This window comes from Nerophis ophidion, linkage group LG10, assembly GCF_033978795.1.
Source record: "Nerophis ophidion isolate RoL-2023_Sa linkage group LG10, RoL_Noph_v1.0, whole genome shotgun sequence".
NCBI lineage: Eukaryota > Metazoa > Chordata > Actinopteri > Syngnathiformes > Syngnathidae > Nerophis > Nerophis ophidion.
Window position 1 is genome coordinate 15,510,775 of NC_084620.1, and position 19,630 is coordinate 15,530,404.

Sequence of the window (19,630 nt, forward strand, 5' to 3'; positions counted from 1 at the left end):
AATGTAAAGACTATCAAACAACCTCCAATTGGAAGTTTTTTCATCTCTAATTTGAAGGACTGTATACCCAGCTACCAAACCTAGTTCAAACATTCAGGGAGGGCAGAATAATACAATTATATAAAGCAGGGGAGTCCAAAGTGCAGTAGCAGGATGGCATTTTTTTTAATAGGCTCGTGTTACATTTTAGAAATAAAATAAACCAAAACTACCATCAAAAAAGGAAAAATACAGCAGAAACATATAATGTAACACAAATATTTGTTTTATACACATGCAGAATAGAATCATTATAGGTCTCCTTCAAAAGATCACAAATAATCAGCATTTACATTAAAAGAAAGGACAAGTCACTTACATTTATCATGGCATTGGAGGTGATGCGGAACAGGGTGGCCCTTTCGGTCACCTGACGAATCTTATCCCCTGCCTCGCCAGTCAGACGTAAACTGTCCAATTCTGATAAAGACCTAATGCAAGAAGTTAATTTCCATTACATTTCCATCACACTGTATAATAAGAAAAAAAACATGTTTTCAAAGAAATGATGGCTGAACCTTTGCAGAGCGCAGCCGTGCTTTGAGATGAGGTCATTGCATGTGCTCAAATCTTCCACTTTGCTTCCTAAGGTTCTGAGCGTCGACTGGACTTCAGAATTCTGTGACCCCCCTCCGTGTCCAGGAGCCGCGGGAGGGGATGACGGGGAAGGGTCATCGCCAGAGTCATCTGGTTCCACAATGCAATCGAGAAAACAAAAAGAGAGCACATTTATATCGCCTCTGTACCTTGGGGTCGAGTCTTTTCACATTAACAACAGACCCACCTTCTTTTGTGAGATTTGCTGAAGTCTTTGTTTACAACGTATTGCTTTTAAGATAGATTTTTTTTACTCTTATACATTTTGGAATTCAACTTGAGTTTTCAGGATTAAGTTAAACTTCAAATCGCAAAAAAGTTTAGGGTTTGAAACGATGTCATGTTAATTTTCAACATACAAATTATCAGCCAGGCCGATATTCGCTATTTTGATTACTTCAAAACCGGGTTATTTTGGCACAGATGCAGCTGCACCTCCGCTTGCAGTGACTACTCTATCTCAAGCAAAGTTAAACCCAAAGCACCATATGACGGGTTACGCACCATCAGCAAGGGTAAGAGCCAATCATCAAGAAAAGCTGTTAGGTCATACAGTTCTGCTCAGTGCTCACCCAGATGGTGGTAAGGAGAAAAGTTTTGTAGAGTGGAGAAGCGCTTTAAAACGCGCCAGTGTTTGCCATAATTCATAGCAACCTTAAATTCAATTTGACCCTCCAGAAATGCGTATTTTGTACATCCGGTTCTCCATGGCTCATAAACATAATGACACTGTGGCGATATGCATAGCTCCTCCTTACAACACACCTGGTTTGCCAGAAAACAAGACATAGGATAGTAATTCTACTAGTGGTATGTGGGCTCCATCTAGTGGTACACTAAAGATTTAATTAATGATTTAACGACACTTGTTCATTCTCAGTCGACGCTGTGTGTTAAAAGACCATGGGAAAATTACCATCATAATACGCATGAACACCAGTAGATAGTTACAGTATGAATGGCTATATATAGTTTATTATTTGCGCACAATTGACTAATGATGCACCGTAAATTTGGCCAGTAAAAGACTTACGGGTTGGTCTAAAGCGGAGGCAGCGTTTCCATGCTGTGGACATATTTTAATCAATTTGAGATATACCCGCGAACAGTGAACCTTACAATTTTAGATGACACTTGTGGCTTTTAATGAGAGAAAAGCTCCTAGCCACGCAAAGCAAGTGTGACGTCAGGCTTGCTTTTTGTCACAGACATGGTGCGACACTGTCTAAACAGAGTCTCTAAACACGAGTACAGTCGCGAATAACACCAGAAATAGATGCTGGATTTGGTGCCAGTACTTTTTATTAAAGAAAGAGTGACTAATAGGATTACAGAAATCTCTAAAAAAAAAAAATTTCAACAAAGTACATTGTACAATAAAATAATTAGCAACAATTTAAAAATAGAACAAAATTATATGATATATATATAATATATATGTTAATACTATCCATCGATTTTCTACCGCTTGTAAATGTATATGCACATTTTTTTGCCTTTTAATCATAGCAAATCATGCGATAATGTCATGTCGACCACGCCCCTAACGCCGCAGGTATTCTGGCAATTTAGGGAAGGGAAATCCTGACATTAACAAAATAAAAACATCCTACGATCATGCTTTGTCAGAGATATTTTGCAATGATATTTTGTGATATTTGCACGTAAAGAAAGGCTGGTACATCAATTTAGGAATATGGGGCCAGTGGGGTGTTGGAAGGGGGTTTCCTGGCTGGCTGAAATATTGTTCAAATTATTTTATAAGATGTTCTGGTCGAGTCCTCAATTACAGAATGATTAGCAGGCTAAATATTACATTATAATATTTAATAGAGAAGGTTAAAACATTGTCATGCGGCAATATGATAATCATTAACTTGTACAACATGTAACGTACAGAATATCAGAATCCTTTATTTAGGTAGAAATATCACAGATAAAAGCTTGGATAGCCTCCAGGTCCCCCGCAACCCCAAAAGGAACAAGCGGTAGAAAATGGTTTATGCACTATGGGGTATTGTGTGTAGAATTTTAAAGACAACAATTAATTTATTAAATTTTTAAATGAGGCTGTTAGATAAAAAAAATGTGGAAAAAGTTTGGCAACACCTTTCCATCTTGGTTAAAAAAGTAAACCATTGGCGTTCAAAGTGTGGCTCAGGGGCCTTTGGTGTGACATGTGGTACATTCTACAAAGTTGAAGTTACATCACACAATTTTAGAATGTTTTTATCATCATTACCAGTAAACTTTATAATGTTTTAATGTTGCTAACCCAGGGAACTTCCTGCATTATTTGTTTGAACCTAACAGATAAAATAACATTTCAGTTTCATCGAAATTTTGAAAAACTTCATAAAACTTTACATTAGGCTGGTATTAGGGGTGTTTTCAGCCCACAAACAAATACATCTCTTTTTATTACATTTTCCATCTAGAAAAAAAGGCTAGAATAATATTTTTTTTTTTTAAAAAGTGAATTTTAGTGAGGTCCTCTTGACTAGAGGAAGTAAAATTGGTATTAAAGTTTCCGTAGGGCAATTTTCCAAAGGGGAGCAGTGAGAGAGGCCTCCTGCCCAGGCAAACTTGCAAATTTCACATCTCTGCACCGAAGTGGCGCACCACTGCCTAAGACATTTTCACTTTCCAGCAAGTTCTACAGGGGCATTGGATGGCATGGTAAGCTGCTTTTCACGGCAGCGCTTCCCAAACAAGCCCCACGTCCCCCACCTCATAACATCTTCCCAACACACCTGCTCTACACAGGAGGCTCTGGGTAGGTACTCAATGGCCGATGATTAGAACTATGATGTTGATCGTCGAATCAGATTCCTCCATATCAAATCGTCCGATAGGATACTATTCTAAATCACCACTACTATTCATTTACTAGTTTAGGTTTTCATTTATATTCATAGAAATGCTGCTGTTGGATCCCTACACACGCTTTGAAATGTGAAACAAAAACATTTCTACTGCTTAGTATTTGAAAAAAAGAATAAAGTTGCAAATTTATAAGTAATCTTAAAATCTTAAACATATGCTTAATGTGCTGGAGTTTGTAAAAATTCCAAATTTAACACATCAGCATCAGCTTCAAATTTCACTTATTGGCCTCGTTGACTTTGAAGAATCGGCCCTGAAAAAACCCATATCTCATATCGGTATTTTTAAGCATTACCATTTTTACTATCCTACAATTCTGAAATCCAACACTTTGAAGATCTAAATAATACACGACACCGGAAGTTACAATGAAGAGTTTTGTCCCTATGTGGGCTAGAAATGTCTTTGAAGTCACAACATAAGTCATCAGTTAAAATGACGTTTTAAAGGGGAACTGCGCTTTAATTGGAATTGTGCCTATCGTACACAATAATTATTAAAGACATGGCGACAGATGGCTTTTTATTAATGCGTTCTAAAAAATAAACATAAGTAAAAGTCTGCTTAAAGCGGCGCAAATTTTTGCTTCACTATTCCATCCATCCATCCATTTTCTACCGCTTATTCCCTTTCGGGGTGGCGGGGGGCGCTGGCGCCTATCTCAGCTACAATCGGGCGGAAGGCAGGCTATTCTCCCCATAAAATCATATAAATAACTATTCAAAAAGTGCTAACAATAATCCATTTGCAATTTGTGACTTGAATATTAACCAAGTATTAGTGATATCAATATTATAAGCGCGTACACAGACAAACTACTTATAGTAGAGATTAGATTAGATAGTACTTTATTTATTCCGTCAGGAAAATTACAATTTTCAGCACAATCCCATTCAAGATCAGACAAACATTACAGGGAGACAGAAAAGGATCGCTGACGGGTCTCCCGGCTTCCAGCGCCCCTTACAAAAAAGATGACATACAGGTAAACAATAGTGGCGATGTGATCACTTCCTGTGTGCCTATGTTTACATCATCGACTGGTCTGCAGCTTTCTTGCTTCCTTGCTTCCTTGCTCCCTTTAAGTTTATTCCATCCATCCATTCATCCGTTTTCTACCGCTTATTCCCTTTGGGGTCGCGAGGGCTTTTAAGTTTATTTTAGATCATAAATCATGTATCTCACATTGGGCTGGGCGATATATCGACATAAACGAAATATATCGCGGGTTTATATCTGTGCAATATAGAAAATGACTACATCGTAATATTCGAGTATACGTTCTCACGCAGTAGCTTTTAGCTGCGGGCAATCAGGCTCTTCTCACTCTTTCCTGTCTCTCCTCACAGACAAGCAGGCGCACATTCTTACATACGTCACAAGTGTCACGTCATATGTCACATACACGCCCTCGCCCAGCAGAGAGGTAGCGGCGTGGCTAACGTTAGCTTCTAACGTAGCTGTACGAGAAAGAAGGTGCGTATCTGGTAACGAATGAAGGAAGATTTAATTCCCATTAAAAACAGCACGGGGTCAAACGTCTGGCGGTGGTTTGGCTTCAAGTGGGAATATGTCGAACAGACAACCGTAATTTGTCAAGTGTAGGGCCAAAGCGTTGCTATAAAAAGTAGCATTACTGCTAATATGTAGCATCATATGAAAAGTCACTCCCTAGAGAATGAAGAGAATTCAATAACCTTAGTAACATACCACATAGTGAAGGACGAATACTATTTGATTTCCTAATATGCAGCTCATTTTTATTTGACACTTAAAATGTCTCTGACAATCTTGCACTTTGTTTTGGAGATGACTTGAATGTTTGTGCCATTGCTTAATAACTTTAATAGATACACTTTTGGTCAATTGACTTAGTTGTGATTTCCCTCTCTGCATGAAAGTTTAAAAGTAGCATATATGAATGCAGTATGAAGAACAATGTTTTAATGTAGACACATAGAATCATCATACTGCTGTGATTATATGCATTAAGTGTTCATTCAAGGCCAAGGCAAAATATCGTAATATATATCGTATATCGCGATATGGCCTAAAAATATCGCGATATTAAAAAAAAGGCAATATCGCCCAGCCCTAATCTCACCTGGAAGGAAGGTGGCTATTAATCTGGTTAATCTGACAGGTTGGAAAACTTTGAGAGCCAATTTGGGACCAAGAACTGGCAAGGACGACACGAAAAGCACTTGTTCCCACCCCCTGCCCCGTTTTTTCGCGAAGATTATGTGACATTTTTCAACTAAATTAAAAAATATGGAAACCCAGCATTAGGCATCCTAATGACAGTGGACCTTATACAGCAAGTGATGTTTTATTATGTTTGTTGGCTCTCATAAGGTCTGGAGTGTGCAGAAATCAGTTATGAATTAAAAAACAAAACAAACATAGTGATGCGTTTTTTTAATTATGCGCCGCGTATACTTAAAATGATCAAAATATGTAAATATCAAATATTATAAATGTGCCTGTTACTACATTACATATATACTTACATCATGTATAAAAACCCTAATGGAGGTATTCGGATGTGTTTTTAGGGGTTCTATAGGCAGAATTGAACAGATCCCATAGGTTCCATTGTAAGCGGACCTTTGATCAAATGTATTTAATATTTAAATGCATTTTAAAAAATTCCATCCGTCGTCATGCCTTTTATAATGATTGTGAACGATAGGCAAAATTTTTAATAAAAGTTTAGTTCCTCTATAATATGTACCATTTATACTACTGTACTAATTAGAATTCAGTAAAGGTTTTGGGAAATGGAAGGGATCAGTGTTGATTTAGAATAAAAATATCAGAGGAAGAACATACAACAGAAGAGAAAAAAAAAATATTCAACCAATTTTTCAAAAATGTAACGAAGTTACATTAATGATTGCTTCAAAGGTTGGCTTTTTAACTACCATAAAATGTTTAAATTTGACTTAAGTTTTGGGAGAAATTTATATTTACGTTGCACTAAACCTCACTGTCAACATGAGAGGGACATTGACTTTGTTTTTTTCACTGTCAATTGGGGTCTTAAAAATAATAAATAATAATAATACATCTGAACATTTGACTTGTTCGACAGTACTGAAGCAGTTTGAGAACGGAGTAATTCATTTTCTATTTACATGACTTCCGATGGGTATTGCTTGATTATGTCTGAATGCTGGGTGCTCTGGCTTTGTTCTTCTCCTATTAATTAGCTTCAACTCTATTTTACACACTTGGACTATTAAACACAATTGTTAAAAATTTTAACATTTGACAGTTAGAATGGCCACAGTTTAACCCTGGAACAGATTATTTACTTTTGAAAACCTTCCTACGGTTGAAAAATAGCGCCTGAATGTAGGCTGCTTTGGATTAGTTTTACCATATTATCCGGTTGGTTGGTTGAAGACTGACCTCTTTTGTAACAAGGTTTGTAGTTATTTCCCCATTTTTAACATTAAATTGGCCCTAATGTGTGAATGTGAGTGTGAATGTTGTCTGTCTATCTGTGTTGGCCCTGTGATGAGATGGCGACTTGTCCAGGGTGTGTACCCCGCCTTCCGCCCGAATATAGCTGAGATAGGCTCCAGCAACCCCCCCGTGACCTTAAAAGGGACAAGCGGTAAAAAAATGGATGGGTTCAACTTCTTTTTACACTTGTACATCAAATAAAATGTTAACATTTAAAGGCCTACTGAAACCCACTACTACCGACCACGCAGTCTGATAGTTTATATATCAATGATGAAATATCAACATTGAAACACATGCCAATACGGCCTTTTTAGTTTACTAAATTACAATTTTAAATTTCCCGCGGAGTTTCTTGTTGAAAACGTCACGGAATGATGACGCATATGATGACGCGTGCGCGTGACGTCTCGAGTTGGAGGGGACATATTAGCGCAGCACCACTAGAGGCTAAAAGTCGTCTGCTTTAATCACATAATTACACATTATTCTGGACATCTGTGTTGCTGAATCTTTTGCAATGTGTTCAATTAATAATGGAGGAGTCAAAGTAGAAAGATGGAGCACTGTGTTTCCTTGTTTAAAATTCCCAGAGGTGAAGCTTTACTATGGATCAGAGCGGTCAAGCGAACATGGATCCCGACCACTTGTCAACTGGCAGTTTTCGCTGAGAAATTTGTGGTAAAAAGTCGGCTCTTACCGGAGATCAGCGGAACTTCTGTCGTGCTGCTGCTGCCGTGACTAATTCCCTAAGAGACTGGCATCAAGACACCCGTGGACACACCCCTCCGACTATCAGGTACTATATAATCTCAATCAAACACTAGCAACACAATAGAAAGATAAGGGATTTCCCAGAATTATCCTAGTAAATGTGTCTAAAAACATCCAAATCGCTCACAATGCAATCGCCTTTTTTCTTTTAACTTTATTTATTTTATTTTTTTGCTAGTCCTTCGCTATCAATATCCTCAGCCACAAATCTTTCATCCTCGCTCAAATTAATGGGAAAATTGCCGTTTTCTCGGTCCGAATGGCTTTTTTTGTTGGAGGCTCCCATTATAAACAATGTGAGGATGTGAGGAGCCTTCACACGGGGGACGTCATCGTCTGCAACTTCCGGTAAAGGCAAGGCTTTTTTTTTTGCGACCAAAAGTTGCGAACTTTATCGTCGACGTTCTCTACTAAATCCTTTCAGCAAAAATATGGCAATATCGCGAAATGATCAAGTATGACACATAGAATGGACCAGATATCCCCGTTTGAATAAGAAAATCTAATTTCAGTAGGCCTTTAACATATCTGACGGAATGAACACAGTTTGACTTTGGGACAGCTTATTTTCTCCTTAATGAGAAAAAATTATATTTTTGGTGTTTTTTATTACTTACCCGATTCCGCCTGAATACGGGCAGCTTTGGCTTTGGCCAGCTCAAGCGCTGTAATCCAGCGCTGGCGTTCCACCTCGCAGCTGGCTTTCAGGTGATACGTCTGCGCGCCACCAATAGAGATGACAAAATTACACGCGTCATCCACTGTGATGGTCGCTCTCGCCAAGTTGATGGTGCCGCGGCACGTGTGGCCCATTTCTGCCTGGGTCCTTTTTTATCAAAACAGATAAGTTAATTTATGCGGTGGAAAAAAAAACAGGCTTTATACGAATATGATTACCTGTAATAGGACAACAAGCCATTGCTTAAGACGAACCACCTCCGCTGGTAACCCTTGATGTAGTTTGTCCACTTGAACACCCATCCCTTATATGTGTCTCCAGCAGGGGTGGGTGTCTTTGGGGTGGGTTCAGACATCACAACCCCCAAAACCCAGAGACGAATATACAGAACCTTTGGAGTCAAAACGAAGACTTTTAAAAGATGATTCACTACTGTCTGGTTCGTACGCGGTGTGTTAGTGTGACACGTAACAGGTCAAAGTTCAACTCAGCTGGCTAACTCACTGACAAGGAAGTTTAACAGCTAAAGCTAGCAAACAACCTATATTTTTTATTAATAATACAAATTAAAAAATATTTCAACGCATTTTGTTACCTTGACGTGTCCTTGAAGTTCACCCGGTGAAGTTACTGCTAATTATGACACCCATATACCCTCAAAGTAAGATGGCTACTTATTAGCTCACGGTGGTGCTAAAGTGAACCCAACGGGAGGAGACTAACGGTGAAAACGCCGGACAAAATACAGCAAAACAAAACGTCCACAAATAACAGCAGCGGTGGCTACCAACGGATAAATCACCATTGGGTGTAATAAACATTTCTCAATACGCGAGTATATAACGTTTCATTAGGTATCTGCACGTTACTATAAGCTAGCTAGGCTACCTCTAACTAGCCTAAATAGTAGCAAGCTGTGGGTGTAACACAGATTGTGGGTCGTGGAGAAACAAACACCCAACTCGTGCGAAGACCATCTAACAGTTTTGACGTGTGATGGGAATTTCCCTATTTTGCTCTTTTCCAGGATAAGTTTTTTTTTTTGCAATTACCCAGATCTTTCCTGTTTTATGTACTGAGTTAGTTTTTTAAACGATTAGTAATACTTGAACTGTGATCTGTAAAAGTATTCGAATATGTCGGTAGTAAATGGATGGATGATTTGTTTCATGTGTAATAAAAAAATTCCAGCCGCGATCCAATCACTGTGAACACATCTAACCATCCATTTCTAAACTTTAATTTAACTTTTAACTTTAATTTCTACCGCTTGTCACTTTCACATCCTTTTGTTAAATAAATGTCGAGATGAAGACATCTCATTGATAGAATATAGAAATTAGAACAGGTAAAATATATGCATCATTTTGTTTTGAAAAAATATATATACCTTTTAAACGGACTATAAAAATCTAGGGTAGATTTTATTTTATTATGAAAGTAGGAGGCGCTTCACTTGATTTGTGTATGAATTTGTTTTCGACTCCGAAAAAAATGCGACTCCGGTGGGACTCGAACCCACAACCTTTGAATTGCTGCGTTCTATTCCTAGAAGTCCAATGCGCTGTCCATTGCGCCACGGAGCCACCTGTTGGATAGTCCAGCAATGACAAACATATCTCTTATACAATATCACTGTGTACGTGCCTGTTCATTTTCACCGACCAAAGGTAGTTTTCTCCAGTTGACCACATGTTTACATGTCTTGTATCATTTTTCATATTCAAAGATCCTCACTCAGCTCTGAAAAGTGTTTTCAACATGGCAACGCTACGCTTAGAGGGAAAGCGACTTTGAAATGCAAGTAAAGCTTTACTTGTTGATTTAAATATATATTAGCAAAAATATTTCCAAACGCCTCTCAGATTTCCAGCTCAACCTTTTGGACGTATAATCACAGCGCGAAAATGAACTTTTTCATCCCGTCCCTACGCGCACCGGGCCGAGCTATCTTTTCTAAAGCCATCACATGGCGAAAACAGTTTAGATTAGATTACTATCATCTACTTTTCTGAATGGATAATTAAGAAAAAAAATGTGATTTGGTTTAAAAAATATAATAATAATAGATAACAGTCCTATGATTATAACATAATGTAAGCCATCTACATGTTTTAGCTTCAAAATGTTATGGACATTTGGAAACAAAGCGGTAAAGAATGGATGGGTGGATATTTGTAAACGATTTGTATTGTTTACTATGAAGAACAACGAACTCTAGCGGCTGTGTCTTTACTGCTCAAAATGGCTGCGCCAATGCATCATGGGATATGCAGTTTAAATCGACATCACCATTAAAACAGCAAAGAACGTTAAAAATATGTTTCCAAATGGCGTGGCGTGACAGCTTTGGCTAACTTTAAGGTCCCACCATGTGAGTATGTATTATAAATCGCCATATATATCTACCATGTTACATTACAGCCTTTTAATTGTCAAAATGTTTAACAATTTAGCACTCGAAAACGGATATGATTGGTTTACGAGAGTCACGTGACCGCTGCTAAAGCTAACTCTACGCATCTCTCGGCTTTCCGTTAATGGGAAGGCGAGCTAGCTTAATGCATGCGAATATGTCACAGCGTAATAACTGACATTAAGGTCCGAAACCAAGCCAAATATAAATTTGTTTTATAAGCGTTTTATACTGCTTTAAATCGACGTGGATTGGGGATTTGGATTACTCCTGGATTATTTTATTATTGGCCTCGTCTTCTCGCAGCGTGGCTAATTAAATTACTGGATACCATCAACCAGGTAGGCTCACCATTATTGCTATTATTTGAGACTATCGATTGTTTTTTACACGCATGCGCACTTTTACACCCCCAATAGGTAATAAAGGTTGTTAATTCCTCTGCCTTTGCCAGCAGAACAAAAGAAATGTTCCACGTAGGCCCAAATTCCACTACATATTGTTTGGGGTTTGTATAAAGGGATCTATTGTGCTTCCAGTAAGTGCTAGTATTATTCGAATAAGTCTGTAAATTATAATGTGCACCATTATAACGGTTGTTGCCATTCATAAGTGCAACACAAAAAACGGTGTTGCCTTACAGTGCATTAACAGCAGTACAAGTAAAATATTTATGAACATTTATATACACAAATAAGTCAACATAAAAAGAAACGTAAACTATCTGGACAATAACATAATAAAAATATGTTGGGAAGTGTTGCTAACATATATTTAAGGGGAGGGGGAAAAAATTTAGATAGCACAACTGGGAGCTGAATAGGGATGACATGATCTTAATCTGATTGGAAGCTATAGTTAAGTAGTATAAGGACCATAATGGCCACTAATTGTATCACAGCAAACATTGTGAGACCATGCATATGTGCTACCGAGAGGCAGTGAGCTTGGAAACACTGAATAGATAGAGGTTGTGAGCTAATAAACTCTTCACAAACACCTGCAGCTGAGTAAATAACCATCCAAGCTAGCCCCTACATGGTGTCTTAGCAGATATTGTTAGGCCGTAAGCAAAAGCAAAACAAATCTATTGCTTAATCACATCTGGCAACCAAAAAGGAAATGCAGTACCAAAGCAAACACCTTAGACCAGGGGTAGGGAACCTATGGCTCTCAAGCCAGATGTGGCTCTTTTGATGACTGCATCTGGCTCTCATAAAAATCTTAGCTGACATTGCTTAACACTTTAACTAATGAATAATTCCGCTGGTGTTAAAAATAACTTTCAAAATATAAAACATTCTCATGCATTTTAATCCATCCATCCGTTTTCTACCGCATCTGTTCAACAAGTCGCATTAATGGTAAGAAGTATTTTATTTATTATTGGTTGGCTTCAGAGTAAAAATGTTATTAAAATGAATAAGCTACTTGTTATACTCAAAAAATATTGGTCTTACTCAAAAATGCACGCATTTAATTGTATTCAGTGTTAATAAATATTATATGGCTCTCACGGAAATACTTTTATAAAATGTTTGGCTTTCATGGCTCTCTCTGCCAAAAAGGTTCCAAACCCCTGCCTTAGACTCATGTTAAAGGCTCGTCACAAGCCTTATCTCTACTGGACGCCTTATTTTCTTTGCGGTTTACGAAGTAAATGCATCCAGATAATGTATGAGGAGGTACGGTCTGTCATAGAAAATACCGTGAGACCATGCATTGATTTATTGATTGAAACTTTTATTAGTAGATTACACAGTACAGTACATTTTCCATACAATTGACCACTAAATGGTAACACCCGAATAAGTTTTTCAACCTGTTTAAGTAGGGGTCCACATTAATCCATTCATGGCAATAGTGCTTTGTGAAAAAATGTGTAGCTGCAAATACATTTTAAATTTTCCGTACAGTGTAGTGAAAAAACTACATATATAAAAACTACATTTTTACTGTTATAAGAAGTTTGGTATCATATATAACACTGTGAAACCATGCATACAGTATATCTCCTTCAGGGTGTGTAGCCCAGATAATAAATTATTTACCACTATTTGTTTATGTCTATTTATTTTGTTAGAGTTCCAAGTATCAGAAAAAAATAGCATTGTTTTGCAAAACACAAATGTCCAGGAATGATGATGGTTCTCAGGATGTTATTAGGAATTTCAGTAAGGTAGCAAATACAATAGTGTGGGACCATTCAAATTTTTGACTGTTTCATTCTGTCTTTTTCCAGTAAAAAAAAATGTCGTTCCGGCGAGGCGTGGTCCGGCAGAGCAAGTTCCGGCACGTGTTCGCTCAAGCATGGAAAGCCGAACATTGCATCGACGACGTACGTGTGTCTCGCGTCACGTGGGACAGCCCGCTGTGCGCTGTCAACCCCAAATTCGTCGCCGTCATTGTGGAATCGGGTGGAGGCGGAGCTTTCCTTGTCGTCCCTATCGGCAAGGTCCAGTTAGCATCTTTTTCGATGCATTCAGGGATGCCTTATTTTTTTTGACAGAATTTACATATTTTTTGTCCCCAAAACAGAGCGGCAGGATCGATCAGTCCTGTCCAATGGTGTGTGGACATGCTGCGCCTGTGTTAGACATCCAGTGGTCTCCTCATGATGATAATATCATCGCAAGTGCCTCAGAGGACTGCACCGTGAAGGTCTGTTGATGCTGGCCTTTTTACCAGTAGTCCGCTCATAGCATGGTAGCATAGCATGTTGGCATCTTTCCTGGCTTCAATAGAAGTACCCCTCACCCTATCAGAAACTAGCAGTGACTCACATGATTTGTTATCCAGGTATGGCAGATCCCTGACGGAGGCCTGATGGCACCCATGACCGAGGCTATCGTCACCCTTGAGGGGCACAGTAAAAGGGTGGGCATTCTGGCGTGGCACCCCACAGCCTTCAATATCCTCTTAACCGCAGGTAACGGCATTTTTCATAAAAAATGTTTTAATACAACAGAAAGAAGGAAAGAACCGGACGGCAGACATTTTATTTATTTTCTGGAAAATATATTTCTAAAGTTTATTAGCGTTTGTATACCAGCTAAAAATGTTAAAATTGAATATACAGTGTTTAAAACAGTATATTCCTTTTTATTTTATTGACTGATTAAAAACCTTTGTGATTTTGTTAGATACAGTATATGGTTAATGCATGCAAAGACAATACAACATACATCCATAAATATGGATGCCTATGCAAAAGTGCAACATATTTGTCTGTACAGTAATCTATTTATTTACATCTGCACCTTATTGCTCTTTTATCCTGCACTAGTATGAGCTAATGCAACAAAATTTTGTTCTTATCTGCACTGCACAGTTCAAATTTGAATGACAATAAAAGGAAGTCTAAGTCTCTAAGTCTTAAGTTTTTACTGTTTCAATCAAATAAAATTAAACTTAATGTAATTAAATCATTTTTCAAAATTATATTTTATACAATTAAAAAACAATGTATTTGGAACTTAAAAAAAACTAAAAATACTTCACAATTCAAACAAAATAGCATCTCCAATACAATATTGTCATCTGGAAAAAAATATAACATTAAAAGTAAAAAAAATATGGTGGGTCCAAAAAGGAGCAGGAAGACGAAAAAGCTCATACATTTTCTTTATTGTTCAAAATGTTATAATGTTCCCCGTTTGGTTGCAAAGCTAATAAATGTATGAGCTTGACACTTAAACAAATTGTTTTTACTTCCATCATTTCCTTTGGGGAAAATATATCATAATGTGTTTATTTTGTGTGTGTTTTTTTCTATCCACTACAGGCTGTGACAATGTGATGTTGGTGTGGAACGTGGGCACTGGTGAGCTGGTGTACCAGCTGGCCGACGCCCACCCGGACCTGATCTACAGCGTGAGCTGGAACAAGAACGGGAGCGCCGTGTGCACCGTTTGCAAAGACAAGGCCTTACGTGTCATCGACCCTCGCAGGGGCACTGTCCTCAAAGTAATGATCCCTATAGCCACTTGGGGGAGTGTTTCCATTAAACCTCATTAATGTTAGTGTGCAATCTTAGGTGAAAGAGAAGGTCCATGATGGCACCAGACCTATGAGAGCTGTGTTCCTCTCTGATGGAAAGATTTTGACCACGGGATTCAGCCGTATGAGTGAGAGACAGCTTGCACTGTGGGATATGGTAATTAGTATAATAACATGCAATTATACTGTGGTTTGTCCAGTCAGACGCTAAAATGTGACTGATACATTTTGATAATGCTAAATATGATTATGCTAATATGCTAACTATAAATAACAATGCTAACAATTCAAAGATATACACAATGTTGCTAATTGTGGATGTTACCAACATTTTCCTGCAAATGTGAAATAAATGTCACCTTTTTAATATTTTGTGTTATTTTTTTCCAGAAAGATCTCTCAGAGCCAATGGCCGTACAAGAAATGGATACGAGCAATGGTGTACTTCTACCTTTTTATGATCCAGACACCAACATGGTTTACCTGTTGGGAAAGGTTTGTTATTATTATTTTATCTAACAAATTGCTCTTTTAATAACCCAACTTGAGAATTAACAGTTTTCATGGGTGTCCTTCAGGGCGACTGCACCATCCGCTACTTTGAGGTGACTGAAGAGTCACCCTATGTTCACTTCCTCAGTCTGTACAGCAGCAAGGAGCCCCAGAGGGGGGCAGGCTACCTCAGCAAGAGAGGTGTGGATGTCAACAAGTGTGAAATTGCAAGGTAGGATAATTAGGGACACAAGGGTTTTTTGTAAGGATGTTTCTTCAACACTTGCTGATGTTCTATGCAGGTTCTATAAACTGCATGAAAGGAAAGTTGAACCCATTTCCATGACCGTACCAAGAAAGGTAAGGCGCTCCAATGTATAAATGTAGTCAGACTGTCACAGTAAAACTGCAACAAATACCCCCAAAGAGATCTATCTATACACTGTCGATTTTGTTCCACTTATTTGGGTCTGAGTTGCCAGCTGACCCAGACTTCCTTGTGTATGGCCATCACCACAATGATACCATAAGTGGTACCCAAAAACGTACAGGGTCCACATTGTGGAAAATCACAAAATGTCCTGTCTCTGGCCAGGTCCATCGTTACATTACAACTGGTACACTAAAATGGACGTGAATGTCCATATCATTCATCCATTGTGCAACTACTTCTTCAGTTGTGGGGGGCAGTGGTGAACCTTCGACTCATTTGAACTACAACAGTAACTGGTACACCAATAGGGACCACTCCATTTATTCCATGAATCCATTTTGTGTCGGGTGTCCTCCAGGTCCACTTTATTAACAGAAACTGACACCACAGGACAATGGTCCTTCCCTTCCATTCATCCATTTTCTTCTGCTTTTTTGGGTTGTGAGTCACAAGTATGTCCAAACTTCCCGGTCTTTGCCGCCACTTTCTACATCTCCATTGTAATACTACAACTGGGGACAGAGCTGTGCATATATTTACCCGCTTATGGTCCAGGTTGCAGAGGAACACAGACTTCCTTGTTGCTGCTGTGTTGGGTCCGCTTTGGACTGGACTCTCGCGGCTGTGTTGGATCCACAATGGATTGAACTTTCACAGTATCATGTTAGACCCGCTCGACATCCATTGCTTTCGTCCTCTCCAAGGTTCTCATAGTCATCATTGTCACCGACGTCCCACTGGGTCATCATTGTCACCGACGTCCCACTGGGTGTGAGTTTTCCTTGCCCTTATGTGGGCCTACCGAGGATGTCGTAGTGGTTTGTGTTGTGGTTTGTGCAGCCCTTTGAGACACTAGTGATTTAGGGCTATATAAGTAAACATTGATTGATTGATTAATTGATTGATATGTGGGATATGATTTGTCGTTGTGGCTTGTGTAGCCCTTTGAGACACTTGTGATTAAAGGCTATATAAAAAACTTAGAATGATTGATTGATAATAAAAGAGTGTCTGGTACCACAAACGAGACATAACTTTTAGCCATCCATTTATCTACATTTATTGGAGTCTGGGGAGTCGAGGGTGGCGCTCTAAGCCGACAAGCACAAATTCCCTCCTTGGTGTCCCTCTTACTGTTTGGGCCAAGGACTGTATCACCCGTCAGTAGCAGACCTCTCAGCCTCATGAGGGGCCATCAGTTCAGAAAACACTTAAAAACTTTTTGGGCCACCCTCCTGTACTTTGGCAACAAGGTTCCAGTCTTAAACAACTTTATCAAAGACTGCAAACCAAAAGTCATACCTGCTAAACATGATGACTTTGTTCTTGCAGTCTGATCTGTTCCAAGGAGACCTTTACCCGGACACAGCCGGCTTAGAACCAGCACTCCTGGCAGATGAGTGGATATCTGGTCAGGACGCACCCCCGATCTTGGTCACCCTGAGCAGAGGCTATGCGGCGCCGACGTCCAAGCACAGAGACACTATCAGAACAAAGCCCAAACTCATCTCGCAGGACTCCGGCACCGGAGCCGCACCCCCTCCAAGCTCTACGCCGCCCGCCAAAGAAGTCGAAGAGGAAGAGGCACGCGTCACCGCCAGAGAGACGACCGGGAACATGGACAGATCTAAGAGAGAGGTCAGTCGGTATATGTTAAGGCATTCCGGGAAAAAATAGAAGCCATAGTTTTACCTTAATAACGTTGGAATATTAAAAGAAAAAGTCACAATTTTGCGAGAGAAAATATAATATCACATCAACTATCGCTAGGATAGGAAAATCAAAGGAAAAAGTTACACATAGCAAGTTCAATTGGGCCCTTGCGGTGCTCTGCATCCCACCTGCGATGCTTGCTCCACTGCTTGGGCCCCAAATAGTTAGAATTTAACAATAAAAAAGTTTGAGGATTCAAGAAACTGTTCATTGTCGTACCAGCACAGGAGACAAGTGAGATGGCATGAAAAAAAAACACGTAATTTCACAATTGTACAAAAAAATGTACAATAAAAAAGGTAGTCACATTAAAAGAACACTACATAACTCGTAATGTTACAACAACAAAAGTTTTGATATAACACGAAAAAATGTTGAACTTTACATGAAAGAAAGCTGTAATGTCAATAGAAAATGAGATTTTATTATCAGAAACGATTTGCCTAATATTTATTAACACACAAAAGTACAGAAAATTGGAAAGGATTTCTAAATACCTGGAATTAGTACCGTATCGATTCAAATGTGAACAGTAACCATCCCTAGTGACAATCCAAGTTGTTACTGGACACAAGTTGTAGCATTACGACCAAAGTTTTGCTGTTATTAAAAGAAAAAAAAGTTGTAGTTCTAGAACCCCAAAAAATCTGTCTTTAAAAATGTATTTTGAAATTACACCATATAAAAAGGACATATTTTATTTCTATGAATGTTTTTCAGGATGATGTGTTGAGCGAACTGCTGTCGGAGATGAAGGCGCTGCGTGCTGTTGTTCTTGCTCAAAGTCAGAGGATCGAGCTCCTGGAGCGCCAGCTAGCTCGCATTGAGGACGGCGACGTATAAAACTACTATTATTGTTGTTACTATAATATTATGATTATTAGCCGTTCACTGTACCAAAATACTGTAGCACAGAGTGGTGCATCGTCTGCAGATTGATGATTTTTTTCACCATTAGGGCTATTTAATCAGGTAGTTGAACGCTGCTATGATCCGTGGTGAAATATCAGACAGACCTCAACATGTTTTTTTTTTACGTAGTGACTGACTTGATATGAATTTGGTCGTGTTTTTTTGAGCCACTTCCATAAGATTATATTTTGTAGCCAAACAAGTAGCGACATGGCGGTTTATTATGTGACATACCCAATTAAATGTGATTCTTTTGTTTGTTTGTTTTATAATGTATTGGTTTTTTTTCAACAGATGAATTTGTCACTCACATTCCACATTGGCATTCATGCACTAATCTTTCCATGTGGCTGTAGATACTGTTTAACAAAAAATAAATACTCATTTGTATTCCTCCAATAAACTGTCGTCATTTTTTGTGTGAAAACAAAAAACAAGTTTTACAAGAGAATATTTGTAGTATTTTTAAGGAAAAATAACACATTTTTACAAGAAAAAGTATGTAAAAATATGACTAGAAATTTGACTACTACATTTACTGAATGCATAGATTTTGCCTAACTCTTTTTGTCTTTTTCAGACATTCTCCAAAGGTTTGTGCCTTTGCTTGGCAACTCAACATTTCAGATCCATCAACACATTTTCCATAAGCTTTTTTCAGACATGCTGAATTGTGCCAAGTACTACTTTTTTAAGCATGTTTGAAATAATCCAAACCATCACTGTTAACATAATAATATAAATAAAAATTCTTGTCATTTAAAAAAAAAATAAGTCAGTTGCTGTTGATAGTTTTCCACTCCACTGCTGTAGGTGGTGGTAATACGCATGCCATAAACAACAAAACAGATAATTATGCTGTTTTTCTAACGAAAATACAGTATTATATCAATTTAAGAGTCTTTTCAGATTACAGCTGTCGAGGCTAATTGTTTAGCTTTAAATTGCCAGCAAAACTTTGAGTTACAAGCATCTGCTCAATTTGCATAGAAAATGTCACAGTGAACCCCAAAAATCTGGCCAAAATGTCTGGTCTTACTCGCTAGCATTAGTTTACAGTTAGAGATTGACATAATTATTTTTTTAAGTGTGGGAATTAACAGATTGAGCGTGAAGGACAGTTCTGAGAAGAAGCAATGGATGACACTCAACAAAATAAATAGAAATGACGCAGATTCAAACTGATTCAGGCGCAACCACTGATGACTTTGAGATAATA

At 38.4% G+C, this 19,630-nt stretch overlaps 2 protein-coding genes and 1 non-coding gene across 5 annotated transcripts in view; 1 reads left to right on the forward strand and 2 right to left on the reverse strand.

Moving 5' to 3' along the window:
- LOC133560259 (oxysterol-binding protein 1-like) overlaps positions 1 to 9,406 on the reverse strand; it is a 21,316-nt gene extending 11,910 nt beyond the window's left edge. Inside the window, exons 1-5 of one of the 2 annotated variants that reach the window (XM_061912591.1) lie at positions 9,042 to 9,406; positions 8,665 to 8,837; positions 8,385 to 8,593; positions 558 to 726; positions 359 to 470 (exon numbers count right to left, since the gene is read on the reverse strand). In XM_061912591.1, the coding sequence (XP_061768575.1) occupies positions 359 to 470; positions 558 to 726; positions 8,385 to 8,593; positions 8,665 to 8,801 (627 nt within the window). In that variant the 5' untranslated portion in view covers positions 8,802 to 8,837; positions 9,042 to 9,406. The remainder of the gene's footprint in view (positions 1 to 358; positions 471 to 557; positions 727 to 8,384; positions 8,594 to 8,664; positions 8,838 to 9,041) is intronic. The other variant, XM_061912592.1, reaches the window with a different exon arrangement.
- Positions 9,407 to 9,943: 537 nt separating this feature from the next.
- trnar-ucu (transfer RNA arginine (anticodon UCU)) lies at positions 9,944 to 10,032 on the reverse strand. The gene is given in 2 exon segments: positions 9,944 to 9,979; positions 9,996 to 10,032. It is a non-coding gene; the product is annotated as a tRNA-Arg (tRNA).
- Positions 10,033 to 10,710: 678 nt separating this feature from the next.
- On the forward strand, positions 10,711 to 18,814 carry coro1b (coronin, actin binding protein, 1B). Of its 2 annotated transcripts, none has more exons than XM_061912600.1 (11): positions 10,711 to 10,820; positions 13,105 to 13,317; positions 13,401 to 13,523; positions 13,662 to 13,791; positions 14,647 to 14,828; positions 14,899 to 15,018; positions 15,252 to 15,356; positions 15,440 to 15,585; positions 15,656 to 15,713; positions 17,119 to 17,424; positions 18,220 to 18,814. In XM_061912600.1, the coding sequence occupies exons 2-11, from the start codon at positions 13,114 to 13,116 to the stop codon at positions 18,340 to 18,342; spliced, it is 1,497 nt and encodes a 498-aa protein (XP_061768584.1). In that variant the 5' UTR covers positions 10,711 to 10,820; positions 13,105 to 13,113; the 3' UTR covers positions 18,343 to 18,814. The 2 variants fall into 2 exon arrangements, with proteins under 2 accessions (XP_061768584.1, XP_061768583.1); XM_061912599.1 differs by lacking the exon at positions 10,711 to 10,820 and adding an exon at positions 10,934 to 11,203.
- Positions 18,815 to 19,630: the final 816 nt, after the last annotated feature.